The sequence below is a fragment of the Lissotriton helveticus genome, chromosome 4_1 (assembly GCF_964261635.1).
Source record: "Lissotriton helveticus chromosome 4_1, aLisHel1.1, whole genome shotgun sequence".
Taxonomy (NCBI): Eukaryota; Metazoa; Chordata; class Amphibia; order Caudata; family Salamandridae; genus Lissotriton; species Lissotriton helveticus.
Window position 1 is genome coordinate 657,262,401 of NC_136063.1, and position 16,831 is coordinate 657,279,231.

The 16,831-nt window shown below is 43.8% G+C and overlaps 1 protein-coding gene across 1 annotated transcript in view; it reads right to left on the bottom strand.

Annotated features, from left to right (window-relative positions):
* The window catches only part of RP1 (RP1 axonemal microtubule associated), a 1,491,030-nt gene that overhangs the window by 917,040 nt on the left and 557,159 nt on the right, over positions 1-16,831 (bottom strand). Inside the window, exon 10 of the mRNA XM_078686181.1 lies at positions 2,766-2,841. Within this exon, the coding sequence (XP_078542307.1) occupies positions 2,766-2,841 (76 nt within the window). The remainder of the gene's footprint in view (positions 1-2,765; positions 2,842-16,831) is intronic.

The window sequence follows — 16,831 nt, forward strand, 5'->3', positions numbered from 1 at the left end:
GTTACTGCCTAGACTGTGAAAGGTGCGGGGTGAAGATCAACTGATGTAGGGTAAGGGAAAACTACGTTATTGCACTATCAGCTCCAACACCTGGCAGCAACTGACACAGATCCCTGCACAAAGTCTGTGCAGGGGAACGCATACCCACATTTCAAGCATACCATTCCAACCCCCCCTCCCAGCACATCCCAACACACACCCCTTCCTTCCCAAAATGAAAAGAAATACAAGATGAAGAAATGCAACATACAAAGAGAAGAGCAAAAATAACATGGAAAAACAGGCAATGAATACACCAACCATGGATTAAAAGCTAACAGAACCCAATAAAATGTGGCTAATACATAGTGTAGTCTTTAAACTTCATTGGACGTAACTTTACTTTGGGTGAAACTCTCTTCATTGGAACAAAATCAGAGTGTAATCATTTGATGCCTACAACTCAGATTTGGATTCCGGCACCACAGAGACTAAACACTTCTTCAACATTTTACTATTTTCTAATACCACCACATGATCCTTCACCTCGTTCACCTGAATGGGCGCAGAAGCCATGGCAACTCATTGCAAAGAAAACCTGGCTTCTTTATCCTTACCCAAGTCACACTTTGTACTGGTACGGTTCTCTACAGATTGTTGATGGTACTATATTTCTTCTGTGCTGCTGTTCTTACATCTACTACTCTGACATCTTCTCAAATCAATGGCCTTTCTGGACATCCAATCTTTGCTCAGTTTGGACCCAGCAATCCTACCCCTCAGTAGTGTGAAGGAAGATATCCCTGTGCCGATATGAAGGGTTGTTCTCACTGCTCACAGCATATCTTCAATTGCCTTCTTTTAATGCAACCCATTAATGAGAACCAGTTGTAATTGTTCCTTAATGATGCAGTTCACTTACCCGACTAAACCACTACTATGTGAATGATACAATGAGGTTAGAATGTTTTTATGCCACATTTGTGCAGAAAACGTTCAATTTCTCTGGATACCAATTGGGTGCCATTATCAGTCACCAATACTTCAGGGAATCCTTCCCTATGAAATACTTCCTCGAACAATTTTATGATCATGTCTCAATTTACGCTGTCCACAAACTTCACCTCAGGCCACTTAATCATGTAGTCTACTTAAACTAGACCATACTTTTGTGAGTTACCAACCGCAGCAAAAGGTCCTGCTGCACCCAAGGCCAGTTTACTCCAAGGAGTGGACAAATTATCCTAGAACTGGACAGATTTGGAGATTGCTGAGTGAAATAGACCTCAATTGTTTTCTTTTTTATTTCAAAAGATTTTATTGAAAGATTTTTTAGATACAGTACAGATAAAAGTACAGATAAAAAGTGAAGGCAATAAAATATTGGTGTACGCCGGTCTCAATTGTTTTCTGTCTAGATAATACTATGTCAAGACGATTGGGCTCAAAAACAATCCCACGCTCTCCTTGCTTATCCCAACCTAACAAGTTTGCACCTTCCTTAACGATATATACTGGTCCTGTAGCAAAATTTCCCTCAATACCCAAATTGGCATCAAATTTCCCTACAATCTCAACTCTCTTGCCTGGCAACCTTTCAATGGAACACAGAGGACGTGCGTGCATGCTATCTACAGCAGGCTGAAACTTGTTGAAAGGAGCACAATGGCCAGAAATACTGTGCACTCACCCAACTCAGTGCGCACACGCTGACAAGAGGAACCTGCACTGTACCACGTAATCCTTCCTTAGGATGCCACAGAATCGTGTGAAATCACCGCTGAAGATCGTCTCCCAGAACAACAGAAGCCTCCAATGACTTGATGCAGAAGATGCCGGAGCTGACAGTTCATCGCCACTGAAAGGAAGCTCCAGATGCGAGGTAAGGAGTAACTACTGTATTTACCTATCAGCTCCAACGCCTGGCAGAACCCTGAACAAAGTTCCACACAGGGAATGCATTCCCAGATTCCATTCCTACCATTCCAAATTTCCCCAAGCTCTCCCAGCACATCCCAAAAGTCAGGGAACCAAGAGAGGCAGAAAAGAGAGAAACAAAAGACAGACCTCTTCCCTCTATCACCCCCATCTCTGGAAGAACAAACCCATCAACACAGAAAACTGCTCTATCCTCATGTGAATACATATGCCTCCAGAGAGCACTCCATCTCCACATCTTAACAATTAGCACTTACTATATTCTGTTTAAGATAATAATTTCAAGCAAATTGAACATGTTTTCCTTTGCTAAGTGATTATATGCTTTTGTTGATGTTCTGCATTGCACCGGCTGAGACATGGTCCCCTTCAAGAAACTGTAGTGTCTTGCGAAATTTTACAATGGAACCCTTGTGGCTCCTAACTGGCTCTGTAGAGCTGTGACATAGGTGTCAGAGTGCAATGCTTGTTTTAGAATGTTAGGTTTGCAGTTACATGCAGCATAATAAAGACATCTAATACTAAGCTCCATGTGTAGTGTGGTCACTGGGTGGTACCCAAGCTGGTAAGAAGCTACAGAAACTATTTGAGTTCAATACAGGATTACAAAGCAATCCGGTAGCTGCTGCAGGATTTAGACCTTTAATTATCCAACACTGTGCTTTTCACAGGGTGACACTGTACCAATCCCAGCTATTACTGTGACAAATTATTGGATTAAAGTGAAATTTATACCATTTAACCACGTGAAATTTTAATGTGAGGCTATTCATTTCACACCTCAACCAAAGATGACCACCAACAGCAGGCTTTATACAAGCTACTTCATGATGATGAAATAAACAAACCTGTGGCAAAGGAAAACGTATTCTGTATCTTTTATATGGTCCTGCACGATAACCTTGTCTAGGTACCAGCCATTGCCTAGAAAAGTAATGGAAAACTATTAAAATTACCCCATCAAATACACGTACATTAGAACAATACTGTGCATTGTTAGCATCTTAATAACAGTGATTTTATATTAGTTACATTTACAGAACACAGTAGAACTTTGTTGTATAACATCACAGGAATCTTAGTCAATGGTAAGCTTGTGTACATGTTATGGAGGTTTTCCCAGGATCGCTCTGGCAATTCTGTTTGTTTTGTTGGACTTCTATATTGCATAAGGTGATGAGTAACACATGTCTAGAAACACTTGTAAAGCACATAGTGCAGGCGCCCAAGGAAATGACAAACATGTGTCTAGTCCTCCTCTAATGCCACATGTATCAAAAATGCATTTTGTGATTTCAGAAGATAGATTTTTACTGAATTGCTATTTGGTAATTGCCTATGTATATAAAGAACCGCCAAAGATTTTGCGATTTCTTAATAAATTATCTAATATCGATTTGGTAAATAGGTAATCGCTATTAGGTAATATTACTCCATTCGTACCTATGGGCCTTAAATGGTTTTGCATTAGCTAATTTGTGATTACTTAATTGGTCACTGCAAATTAGGTAATGCAAAGCCAAGGGTGCAGGGACCTAAGTCGCCCTGAAGCACCACCCAAAAAATCGTGCACATGTAAAGCACACACTACATGGCACTTAGAAAAATGTATTATTCAAAATTTTCAAATGGTTAACATCAACTTGGAGGCAATGGTAATAGCATTTTCCGTAATGCACAGTTTGCATTTAGAAAATGTTTGGTACATGTGGTAAGGGAATTGGAAATTGCGATTGCCTATTTGTAGTCGCAATTTTAGGTAATTGCTATTTTTGAGATTTCCTAAAATTGCGACTACAAAGTCTTTCATACATCGTGAAAGGCCATTTTGCACTCGCAAGTGGCCGAATTTTGTGATTCGCACCGTTTGTGAATGTAAAATTGTTTCATGCGTTGTGGCCCTTGGTGCAGACGTACATTTTGCACCTGTGACACTTGAAGCGACTATTTCCTCAATTTTTGCACCATGGAAATCAGCGAACGCTCAATTAGGATATGTTGTAAATGTGCATCATCTAGAAGGCGAGATATAATTATTGAGGTTTTTGAGGACAGCCTCTCTCAGAGATCCCACTGAGACACACCTCCCATCCCAGGGTGTGTGGGGGTGGGGGGAGGCAGGGCACAGGGAAGCACTTTTGGATTTATCTGTGCATCCATTAGGTTTTTTACGGTGCTGAGTGGCTGTTTTTTTTAAAAATATGAATAAATTATTCAGTCAAAATAGGATGCTATTTAGCTTTAAAACACTAAATTGCATCTATCCCTAGTCATTCTGTGCTAACGGATTTGCTTGGCATGGTTCAGCTCTGAATAGCTTATCTCTGGGCAAACTTTATTTTACATGAGTCATCTGACTAGGTCGTGTATTTTCAAAACTATATGGTATATTTTATTTCTAATGTAATATGTGGATTTCTATTTGGTCCTGCAAATTTAGTAAGTCTACGTTATGAATAGACTCTTCAAACTGAAGTTTTACAACACATTCAAATCACCTTCTTGAAATGTATTGCAAGCAGTAAGCTCTTTTTTCTGCATGACTGATTGGTGTAACTATTCTCCTTCACATACCAGACCTACCTAACTTACTTAACGTAACACTTGATTTAATTTGACACATAGATAACTTGAATGTTGATTCATCAAACTATTAGTTGGAAATTAATTATCAGAACCCCTTTCAGAGAACCATGAGGCATGGAGGGGTTACAGGACTCAACCGTGGTGGTTGAGGCCTTTTACTCCTGATTTCCCCGGGCCCGACCAAATATGAAACATGCTCAACTGGGCCACGTACCCCTTTTGGACCCGACTCTCAGTGGTAGCTGTGGCCAAGCAGTCAAGGCGAGCTTTGGGTGATGTAAATACAGGTCAGTGAACATAACTCATAACTCAAAGTGCAAATAGTATGAACAATAAATCAACGTAAAGCCAAATACTTGCTTTTATAAGAAAAGTAGTATTTCATTTCTATCTCTACACATGCAACAAAGTACTACATTTAGAAGCAGCAACACTATCCCCCTTGAGGTCCGTGCTCTAGTAGTTTTCATGCGAATCCCTGTCCCACCCTCCTTTGTGTAATGTGTTCAGGGTTATTCTCCAATCACTGAGGGCTTCATCAGGGAATGCAAACACTTAAGCCATACTCCAGAGTTCTCCCTTTGACTCTTTAGTAATTTAGACAAAAGGGCTGCACCACCATTACCGGCAAATCTCCTGTGGCCCAGTTGGCCCAATTCATGTCTTACCCACTCACGCAGCACGCAAGAGTACAACGGTGCAGGGGGTGCCTTCAACACCCACCACTGAGTTCTGCTCAGTTTGGGGATGCCCAAATGGTAAATAAATAAATAATACCCTATTTTTGACTAGACATATATCATAACAGATAGCTCAATAAATAAGAGTCAAGATTCGAGGTAGTGGGAGTTTTGCAGGTTTATTACAGCATAAAGGACAGGAACAGGACAACCTGCATAGGAATAGGATGACAGGGCCCAGCAGCTGCTGGGGCTGGGTCTGGGATGAGCGCGCTAACTTTTAATAACAATACATGATACATATATACATAGCGCAAACACATAGCATTACATTGCAGTAGGCGTAGCAGTGGGTGGAGCAGAAGGCGTGACGCGTAGCAGTCGCGAAAGATAAGAGTAAAAAGAAGGTGTAACTCAGACATGTGATGCAAACGTAACAGAATATGTCATGAATGGGCGGAAACATAGGAGGGGGCTACCTAAGGAGCCGGGGCCTCTAACCTGATGGTGCGCGCAAACTAGCAATGACGTGTTACTAGGAGAAGCTGGGGGCTATGAACTCTGTGCTAGGAGCAGAGACTGAAGTCTGGAGGGTCGGAGCGACATGTACCTAAACCCTATCTAGTATCTGATGTTTAGGGAACATGTTGATATAAACTAGAAGTCATGAGGGGAAAGGCTAACTGACTCTAAGACTGGAGCATGCATTTATTCTACATGTAGTGCGTGATGAAGAATATTAAATGACCATTAAATACAGTATTTCTCCTAACATGGGGCCGAATAGGCTAGACAATGACGGAAACTATTGATGCAGTTCAGTAGCTTAGGAATGCAGAGAAGGAGGACTAAACTGATAACTGGAATCATAACATATTCTTGGCAGACTCAGAGACTGAGCCAAGCTGCACCGGGCACTGCGAGGCAGGAAGTAAGTGAAGGGTCGAGGATACAGGTGGGGGCTGTATCGCTCCTCAGCGAGGCTTCAGGAGACAGGAGCTGAATCTGGTGTCCAGGCCCTTTTGAGGCCTAGAAACAGGGACTTTATAATAGAATAACGTGCACACTGAGAAACGTGGCAACATAACTTTACATAGGCCTGATATTCGTAGTATTCACGAGGACTGGAAACTGGCATACTAGAGGAGGACACAACTGTAATTGCGTCTTGAATCGGACATGGGGAATAACATATGCATATTGGTCATGCACACATAACATATGATGGATGACACGTAGTGACACAGAACATGGCAAAATTTACTTTTCCACATTCCCTCCTTGTCACTACGTTTCCATCAGGAAACATTAATATTCATGATACCATCTATCATTTCATACAGTATCATTTGTTCGTCTCGAATTATCTTGGAACGAGATTTAGAACGGGGCTTGGGACTAGGAATACAAGAGGTAGCACACATGCCGCAAATCGCAGGGCCACATTGTATACAGAGGCAGCAGCTGAATATGATCGCTGCTGCAATACCTAGGAAGGACAGGACTTTCCATCCCCATGCGGAAATTATATTCCAGAACCAACCGGACCATGTCCAGGTGCCTGGATCCTGGTGTAACAGATGGGCAATTTTATGGAGTCTGGTTATAGCTGAATAAACAGACGGCGCGTTATTTGGAATGAAAATGCAGCAACTAGATCCGATGACTCTACAGGCCCCGCCCCTATCGGCCAGTATGACGTCAAGGACGAGACGATTCTGGAGCACGACAATTCTCATAAAGGATTGCTCTTCGGTTAAGTTACCTAGAGCGGAGGCAGTCTCATCTACTACAGCTTCAAGGGTTCTTGTTAACCTACGGATTAGCTTACTGTTTACAACTGTACCTAAATAAGGGAACACACCTTTATCAATATCAATGAATTGCTCTGCAGCAGTTTCAGTATAATCGACAATCGGGAGGTTTCTCTTGTGTCTAGTATGTACTAGGTAGGAATTCCTATGGTAGTCAGGTGGGGCTAGGAAAACAGGTGGCAGTAGGAAGGCAATGTAACAGGTTCCCTCCCAATCGAGGGGCAGACGAGCATATGCAGTTTGACCACAAACAAAATAAGAATGACGTGAAGCTTTAAAAATAGATTTCCCACTGTCACTATACTTGACAATAGTAGTACAATCACTATGTCCTACGTGTACAGAACCATTATTTCGGACACATAATTCGCCTTTGACTGGTAATACTGAAATAGCACGTGAGTCTGGGGTAGTATCAGACTGAACATTCAGGACCATAAAATTCGAAGAATAGTTACCTAAATTGTACACTTCATTTTCTAGATCTAAACCTGTTCTGTGGGGGAGACCTTGCTTGTCTGGGAAACATGTGCTGTTAAGAAAAGACATATCTGTTAAGGAGGACGTTAACGTGGACCATGCTCCACACGAACCATTATGTGAAAATGGATAAGGAAAAAGTGGCAGAACTCCCTTCGGTGTCTGGAAAGGGGGGAGTCGACCACACACCCAACAATTAGTGGCATTGCTGGTCTGGTGTGAATAATGTAACATGCGGATAAATGAGTTATTACGCATAGCGAGGCGGTATGAATATTCGTGAGGAGGCAGATCACTAAACGTGTGCTCTGCTGTAACATTAGCATGCTTATTTACATGAGGAACTGGAAAACACAGGAAAAATGCGTAACTAGTGCAGGAAATCATTATGCTGATGAATAATATGAAACTTAGAAAAACGATACATCGGATTGAGTTTTGACTAACTCTCTCACTATGGGGGTCTATTTTATACATGTCAGAAACAGTCTAACCGTTTCACCTAGGGGAGGACTTAGACAATCAAACTGACTGACTTATTTTACTAGACCGTAGTTTTAACTTATACTCCTGCTGCGGAGTTTTCTCTAACAGGGGAGGGGTTGTGTCAATGTCATTTGCGGGACAGTCCTTAGGAACAATGTTTTGACAAGTCTTGATATCCTGGGAAATGTTCTTAGAGACCGGTTTCAATCCGTAGAATTTCTTGACGTGCGAAAGGTGCACCCAGCCGCGGCGTCCTTCCAATTTCACAGCTGTACGGGTGGTGAGGAGGACCTGACGGGGCTCCTTCCAACGTGGCTCCAGCGGACTTGATCTGTCAAAGTTGCGTACGAGCACCATCGAACCTGGAACGATTTCATGCGGTGCCACCTCGGTATTGTCTGGAAATGCGGCGGCAACCTGTGAACGACATGAGTTGAGGGCAGACATCAAGGAAGCTAGGTAATCTGTCAGCATATTACATGAAACATCAGTAATACTTCGGGGTCTAGGAGTACCCCACATGTTAGGGGGGCGGCCGAATACGACCTCATACGGGGACAGACCTGATCTGGAATGTGCGACCATGCGCATATAAAACAAAGCAACTGGCAGAGCTACTAGCCAGTCCACACCCTTATCTTTACATATTTTGGCAATTCGAATTTTCAGAGTCTGATTATGTCTCTCGACTAGACCGGCTGCTTCAGGATGGCGTACACAATGAAACTTCCACTGGTACCCCAACAACAGGGAAACGTGCTTCATCAGTTCAGATGAGAATGGCTGACCGTTATCAGAATATACGACTCTAGGGAGTCCATATCGAGGGAAGAATTCACGAACCAACTGCTTGGCAGTGGTCGCGGCTGTGTAATCTGGGACTGGATATGCTTCTGTCCATCTGGACAAAGCGCATACAACTACAAGGACATACTTGAAACCTCGACATCGCTCCATCTGAATATAATCCATCTGGAGGACTTCAAAAGGGTGGTCAGGGGGCTGGAAACCACCTTGTTCCACCGGGACACTTTTACCTGGATTAAACTGGCAACATATCATACAGGTACGGACTTTCTGCTTGGCTGCAGCTCGTAAATGCTTGTTGAACCAAATGTTCTGGATACTGTCTAACATTGCTTTTTCTCCTAAATGTGCTGGACTATGTGCGGTATTAATGATGACTTGAACCATAGAGTCGGGGAGAAACCATGCGGTCCTACCCTTTGTTAACCATCCTTGATCTGTCTGGACCCCTCCTTGTTCAGACCATTTCTTGATTTCATCGGGAGTAGCATGTAACTGGATATCTATGACATCTTGAGTAGGGTCCTTAACGGTCATACATGTAGTCGGATCTGGAGTGTGTGTCATGTTAACTGGACTGTCTAGAGTCTGTGCTGTAAGCTTGGCTGTGCGATCTGCTAGATCATTACCTTGAGAAATAATGTCAGTAACTTTCGTATGTGCTTTGCATTTCATGATAGCGATAGATGTCGGTAAATGTATTGCATCTAACAGAGCTTGAATAAGGAGACCATGCTGAATCTTGGTTCCATGAGAAGTCATGAAACCTCTCTCCTGCCAGAGCACTCCAAAGTCGTGTACAACTCCAAATGCGTAACGTGAATCTGTGTAAACATTAACTTTCAGGTTCTTGGCGTGTATACAGGCTTGTGTCAGAGCAACTAGCTCTGCTGCTTGAGCGGACAGAGTATCAATACGGTGTGTTTCAATAACTTCGGTGTCAGTAGTCACTGCATACGCGGCAACTAAATCTCCTGTACTAGTCCTCATACATGAACCATCCACATAAAGTGTCAGGTCAGGGTCTGGTAACGGAATATCTGTCAGATCTTGTCTTGGCTTTGTCGTAATGTTGACTACTTCCACGCAATCATGTGTGGCTGGATTTGAATTAACTGATGGTAACAGTGTAGCAGGATTCAGGATGTTGCAGCGTCTAATTTCTATGTGTGGCTGGAACAGTGTCAATTCATAACCTGTTAAACGTGCAATTGTCAAGTGCTGTGTTTGTGTTCGGTTTAAAAGAACTTCCACGGAGTGTGGGACTTGTACTGTCAAGGAGTGTCCTAGAACTATGGAATCACTTTGTCTGATAGCTAGTGCTGTGGCTGCAACTGACTTGAGGCACGCAGGCAGAGCCTGGGCGACTGGATCTAGTGTGCTCGAAAAATAAGCACAGGGCTTGTATTGTCCTGCTTGATCTTGTGTAAGAACAGATAATGCTGTACCTTCACGTTCAGTAACGAAAAGTGTAAAAGGCTTACTGTAGTTCGGTGTCGCTAGAACTGGAGCTTGGCATAGAGCTTTCTTTAACTCATTGAAACTAAGTGTATGTTCAGATGTCCAAGGGAGGACAGTCGATACGGCTGCCTCCTGTGTCGTTAACTGTATCAGTGGCTTGGCTAGAAATGCATACTGAGGAATCCATTGTCTGCAATAAGAAGTAAGGCCGATAAAGGCACGTACCTCCTTCTGGGTCTTGGGCTGAGGAAGACTCGCTATTAACTGGATACGGTCTGGTGTCAACTGCCTACCCCTCTTGGACAGTAAGTGTCCTAAGTAGACCACTTGCTGGACACAGAATTGAAGCTTCGAAGGGGACACCTTGTGCCCCATCTCGGCTAGGAAATACAGAACCGTCAGTGACGCTCGCTCGCAGTCACGTTCAGAACGGGCTGTGATCAGTAGATCATCGACATACTGGAGCAGGGCAGTGTCAGTTGGCATGTGAATATTGTCTAGTTGCCTCTTAAGTGCTTGACTGTAAATACTAGGACTTTCTGTGAAACCTTGAGGAGCGCGTGTGAACATATAGCTCCTTCCATTTAAACAAAATCCGAAAAGAAACTGGCTGTCTGGATGGATGGGAACACTAAAAAATGCGTTCTTGAGGTCGATTACTGTAAAGAACATGGCTTCGGAATCAATGGCTGTCAATAGGGAAGAGATATCTGGGACAACTGGGTACTGCGGAATAATACATTTGTTAAGCTCCCGTAAATCAATCACTAATCGATATACTGGGGGTGCATTTGGATCAGTACGTTTCATGACTGGAATGATCGGAGAATTACATACGTTGGAGTCAGTTTCTACAACCACTCCTTGAGCCATGAGCTCGTCAATAATTTTGGATAAGGCTGCTACAGCCTCAGGTGGCAATCTATACTGCCTGATTCGTGGTAACACTACACCTGGTTTGAGAGTCACACGATGGGGTGTGATTTGCATGTAACCTACATCAGTTGGACCTTGCGCCCATAAATGCTGCGGGACATTAGACAGTCTGGAATCAAAATCTCGTAATACATAGTGACCCTTAAAGTCACGTAGGAACAGACGTATTCCCTCTGGGGAACAACATATAACTGCACCTAACTCTTTCAGTGTTTTAATGCCTAATAGATTTTCTGGACATGACTTAGTAAGTAACAGATCAGTAGTGCGGGACAATGGACCTACTTCTAGAGTGACTGGCTTTGAAATCTCATTAACGATAGGCTTTCCTGAAAATCCAAGGGAAACATTTCTTGAGCCTGAGAGCGGAGCCCCTGGAACTTCGGCATGACTAATTGTGGTCCTACTTGCCCCTGTATCAATCAAAAACTTTCTGTCTTTCCCTAATACTTGACTGTGAACATAGGGACCTTCTTGATCTACAGGTATCTCGATGAGAGGCAAGCCTACCTCCCTCTCTAGGCTGTTTCATGAATATGGCTGGTACTCTGGATACTCAGACTGTGCATACTGGTACATCTGCGATGTAACATGCTGTGTTGCAGCAATAGGCTGCGGTACTGTAACTGTCTGTTGTGCATTCTGTGGCTGAGGAATCTGTGAAACTTGTTCCTGTCTAGGCGGACGTGGTCTTTCTTTAGTCTTACCAGTAGCTATGTTATGTTTCAGAACTGCACACTCATTTATAAAATGACCTGGCTGTTTACAATAATTGCAGTTCCCTTTAACGGGAGCTGCAGGATGACTGACTTGATTCGGACCCCTCTTCTGACTGTCTTGGGGAACAGATTGTGCAACTAGCACTTTCATTTTCGTGTCTTTCATACGTTTTCTTTCGTGTTCTTGCTCTTCCCTGATTCTATTCTGGTGGTACTGGAGCATCTGGAGCATCTGGGACGGAGTATTTGCTTGCCAGGTGCTTTCGACTTTCAAAACTCGGTTTTTAACTTGTGGGCTTGAATTCTCGACTAATTTAGTAACAAAAAGGTGAGGGTATGACTCACTACTTGTCTTGAGGCCACTGTTGATACTGAAACATTTTTCAAACCTAGAATAAAAATCACTAATATCTTCATCTTGTTTCTGTTTACAGGCTGAGATTGCATCCCAGTCTTCTTTTCTCGTTGTTAATAATCTGGGTAAAACTTGAATTAATAATTCTGGTAATTCTTTACATTTCTCTCCAAGACCAGTACCTGGTACTCGTATCTTATCTTCTGCTTCTAGGACTGCCCAATCTATCTTTTTCTCTCCCACCTCCCATTCTTTTTCCTTTAGCTTTTCATACACCCCTGCGGGTAGCAGAACCTTTAACATTTTAATGATATCTGGGTAAGTGTATTCTCCCATACGGAGCATGCCTTTTAATTCTCTATGGAACCCTGCTGGATCTTTGTCATGACAGGGAATTAATTTCTTCATTTCGAGGAGTTCCATCTTTGTGATTGGAGTGTATACAAACACTCGCTGCATTTCGCCACCCGCTCCTCTGACTGGGTGGACTTCTCGTAACGGATTCTGTCTGTCTATGTGGAATGATTTACTTTCTGGGGGTGAGACATGAACAAAATGCGGGTTCAAGAATGTTCTATATTTATGGCGTTGTTCTAGAATGACACTAATTAAATCGGTACCTAGACCTCTCCATCTGTACTGGAGTAACTCGTTCAGGATATCATGTAACGGGCCTGGATCAGAATGTTGACCCTCATACAGAGTAATGAGGTACTGAATCATATACATACCCACCAGTCGCTGCTCGGCTGGGGGCATTTTCAGAAACATTTGTGCCACTATTTCGTCTGGAAAAGTGGTAGAATCAGTAATCCATCTGACTGCTGATCGGACTACTTCCTGTTCATGCATAGTACTTAACTCACTATAACCGATTCGTGATTTCAGAATGTGATCGGTAGCTTGAAATACTTGTTCTAGGGAACCTTGTTCTGGTGCTGGATGATGGAAAGTTGGCTTGTGTTCTAGACGTAAATGGCGATCTGGAAATCTAGATTTTCCTACATACGCTATTCTGGCGGTATTCTCGTCGTCTTCCTCTTCGGGATCGGAGGTACTTTCTTTCTCGCTTACTTGTGCTGCTTTACGCTGTTCGTGTATCTTTATTATCTCTCTACGGATTTTCTTGTACATACTTTCCATGGCACCAATGGTATTGTGCTTTCCTTCGGCTATATTATCACTCCATTTTGTTAGAGTTTTCATTTCTTCCGAGTCTTTAGACGGGTAATCCTGTTCTCTTATTAGACAGTTAATTAAGAACTTTAATATCATGCGCTGAATCTCGGCTTTCCTTTGAGACATGGCATCACTAATACTTTGTGGGTCATCCCCTGTACGGATGAAACGATATATCCTGTCTAGATCTTCTTTCATATTCGGCAGGGTGACTAGATACTCGGTCACTCTCCTTACGCGTACGGAATATAAAACCATATTAAACTCGCCTGGAACTGGGTCATAGACACATTCGCCAAGGGTTTGCCTGATCTCTGCAACAGACTTAGTACTCTTAGGAGTACGCTGTGATGCTTGAGCATGTAATTCGAGTGCTGATAAACGCTTGTATGGCGGCGGGGTTTGAGGAAGACCTCCTCCTGCGGCCCCTAAACTAGAATCATCAACTGATGCTTTTCGTCCTGGCAGGGTCGGTAATTGTAACGTGGGCTGGACTTGTATGGCGGGCTGACCCGGGGGGGCTGTTAAGGGCACCCCGGTGTCTGGAGGAGCAGGAATTACCTGATTTACAGGGACTGGCGGAGCGCGAACAGGATTTGCATATTCGGGGACTGTGTCGTCCAGATAGGACGAAATAAAAATATCAGCTGCGGTCGGTTTGTGACGTAGTTTGGTCGGAACTAATGGTGGCGGGAAATTACTGGATGCCTCCGGGGTCGCTTTTGGCAAGCCCTCGGCAAGAAGAGGATACATACCCTTAGTAAGGGCATTCCTCTGTCTGTCTGATTGCTCAGTTCTAACTCGTTCACCTATCTCGATTAATTCTCTTTCTTGGGCTCGTTCTTGGGATTCTCTACTTAGTTCTGTCTTTCTGATTTCTTTTTCGGTTCTTTTATGAGCTTCTTTGCGCCATAACTCGATGGCATCTTTCTGTGACTGTCTGGCTTTCTTTTTCCATAATGCTTCTTCTACTCGCATGATGCACTCGGCATCCCATGTACCCGATACGGGCCATCTATACTTTTCTTCTAACTGTTTGGTATATTCTACCCATAAATCTAGATACAATATGGCGCTTATGCCATGTTTCTGATACATAAAGTGACCTGGACTGTCCCTGGGCGGGACGGGAACTGCTGCTTCCAGCAGACCCTTTCTAGTCTTTAACTGACGTAACTTGGAAAATATGGGCATGACTGAACTGTAATCTAGACACAATACAATACACAATAAACACGATACTTATTTCCCATTCATACCACGACATTAGAATACATGAAAAACATTCAAAATAACAGTTCGAACAGAATACTACCTGGAAATACTGAGAACAGAACACATGAATTTTCTCGAGAACAGAAACTGACTAGAACAGAAACTAGATGCACTGCTGAAACAGTACGAAACTTACCGGTCTCTTAAAGAGACACGTCAGGACCCGCATCCACCGAAGTGGACACTTCGTTTGTGGGACTGTGTACCACCAACCCACAGACCAGAGTCAATTAAATTGACCCTGTCTAGATACCACCCCAGTAACGGTACTCACCGGGCAGCAAGAACGGAAGGCCTCGGACTGGACTGGACTGCTACGACGATGACGACGAACTTCGGACTTCGGACTTCAGTTACGGGTGGACCTCCGGATACCTCGGACCTTGGACTCTTGGCTTGGGCTCTGGTCGGGACTCGCCGCGTTCCTCCACCGTCTCGTCTGGATGCTGGACCGCCTCCTCCGTCTCCTCCGTGGGCCTGAGGGATACTTGAGCAGAAATATCTGCCACTGCGCAGAAGAGTTCCGTCACGACTGCAGAGGGTCAGGGGGTCGGCGTGGCTTCACCGACGCGTGGGGAAAGGGCAAGTCCCTATTCGGGCGCCATTATGTGGTAAATAAATAAATAATACCCTATTTTTGACTAGACATATATCATAACAGATAGCTCAATAAATAAGAGTCAAGATTCGAGGTAGTGGGAGTTTTGCAGGTTTATTACAGCATAAAGGACAGGAACAGGACAACCTGCATAGGAATAGGATGACAGGGCCCAGCAGCTGCTGGGGCTGGGTCTGGGATGAGCGCGCTAACTTTTAATAACAATACATGATACATATATACATAGCGCAAACACATAGCATTACATTGCAGTAGGCGTAGCAGTGGGTGGAGCAGAAGGCGTGACGCGTAGCAGTCGCGAAAGATAAGAGTAAAAAGAAGGTGTAACTCAGACATGTGATGCAAACGTAACAGAATATGTCATGAATGGGCGGAAACATAGGAGGGGGCTACCTAAGGAGCCGGGGCCTCTAACCTGATGGTGCGCGCAAACTAGCAATGACGTGTTACTAGGAGAAGCTGGGGGCTATGAACTCTGTGCTAGGAGCAGAGACTGAAGTCTGGAGGGTCGGAGCGACATGTACCTAAACCCTATCTAGTATCTGATGTTTAGGGAACATGTTGATATAAACTAGAAGTCATGAGGGGAAAGGCTAACTGACTCTAAGACTGGAGCATGCATTTATTCTACATGTAGTGCGTGATGAAGAATATTAAATGACCATTAAATACAGTATTTCTCCTAACATGGGGCCGAATAGGCTAGACAATGACGGAAACTATTGATGCAGTTCAGTAGCTTAGGAATGCAGAGAAGGAGGACTAAACTGATAACTGGAATCATAACATATTCTTGGCAGACTCAGAGACTGAGCCAAGCTGCACCGGGCACTGCGAGGCAGGAAGTAAGTGAAGGGTCGAGGATACAGGTGGGGGCTGTATCGCTCCTCAGCGAGGCTTCAGGAGACAGGAGCTGAATCTGGTGTCCAGGCCCTTTTGAGGCCTAGAAACGGGGACTTTATAATAGAATAACGTGCACACTGAGAAACGTGGCAACATAACTTTACATAGGCCTGATATTCGTAGTATTCACGAGGACTGGAAACTGGCATACTAGAGGAGGACACAACTGTAATTGCGTCTTGAATCGGACATGGGGAATAACATATGCATATTGGTCATGCACACATAACATATGATGGATGACACGTAGTGACACAGAACATGGCAAAATTTACTTTTCCACACAGGCTGCTCGTGTCTCACCCAGTGGCTCCCAGTGATGCAGACTCTCTCTCTTGACCGGTGTGGCCGGAGGTCTCTAGGATGTTGGGGCTCCACCCTGCTAGCGAAGATGGAGTAACTTGGCTTTGCTTAACATGGGTGTGGGGGAAATCTTTTCATCAACAACGACTGGAGCCAGCGAGAATGTGACATCATCCATGCTGTCTCTGGTAATCCTCAACAGTGAGTCAGATGCAGTTCCCCCACAGTGTGACCTTAGTTTCACTTGGGGCAGCCGTCTGAAACTTTTTGTGACGTTGAAGCAGCCCCTCCTGACATACAGTACGTGGCTA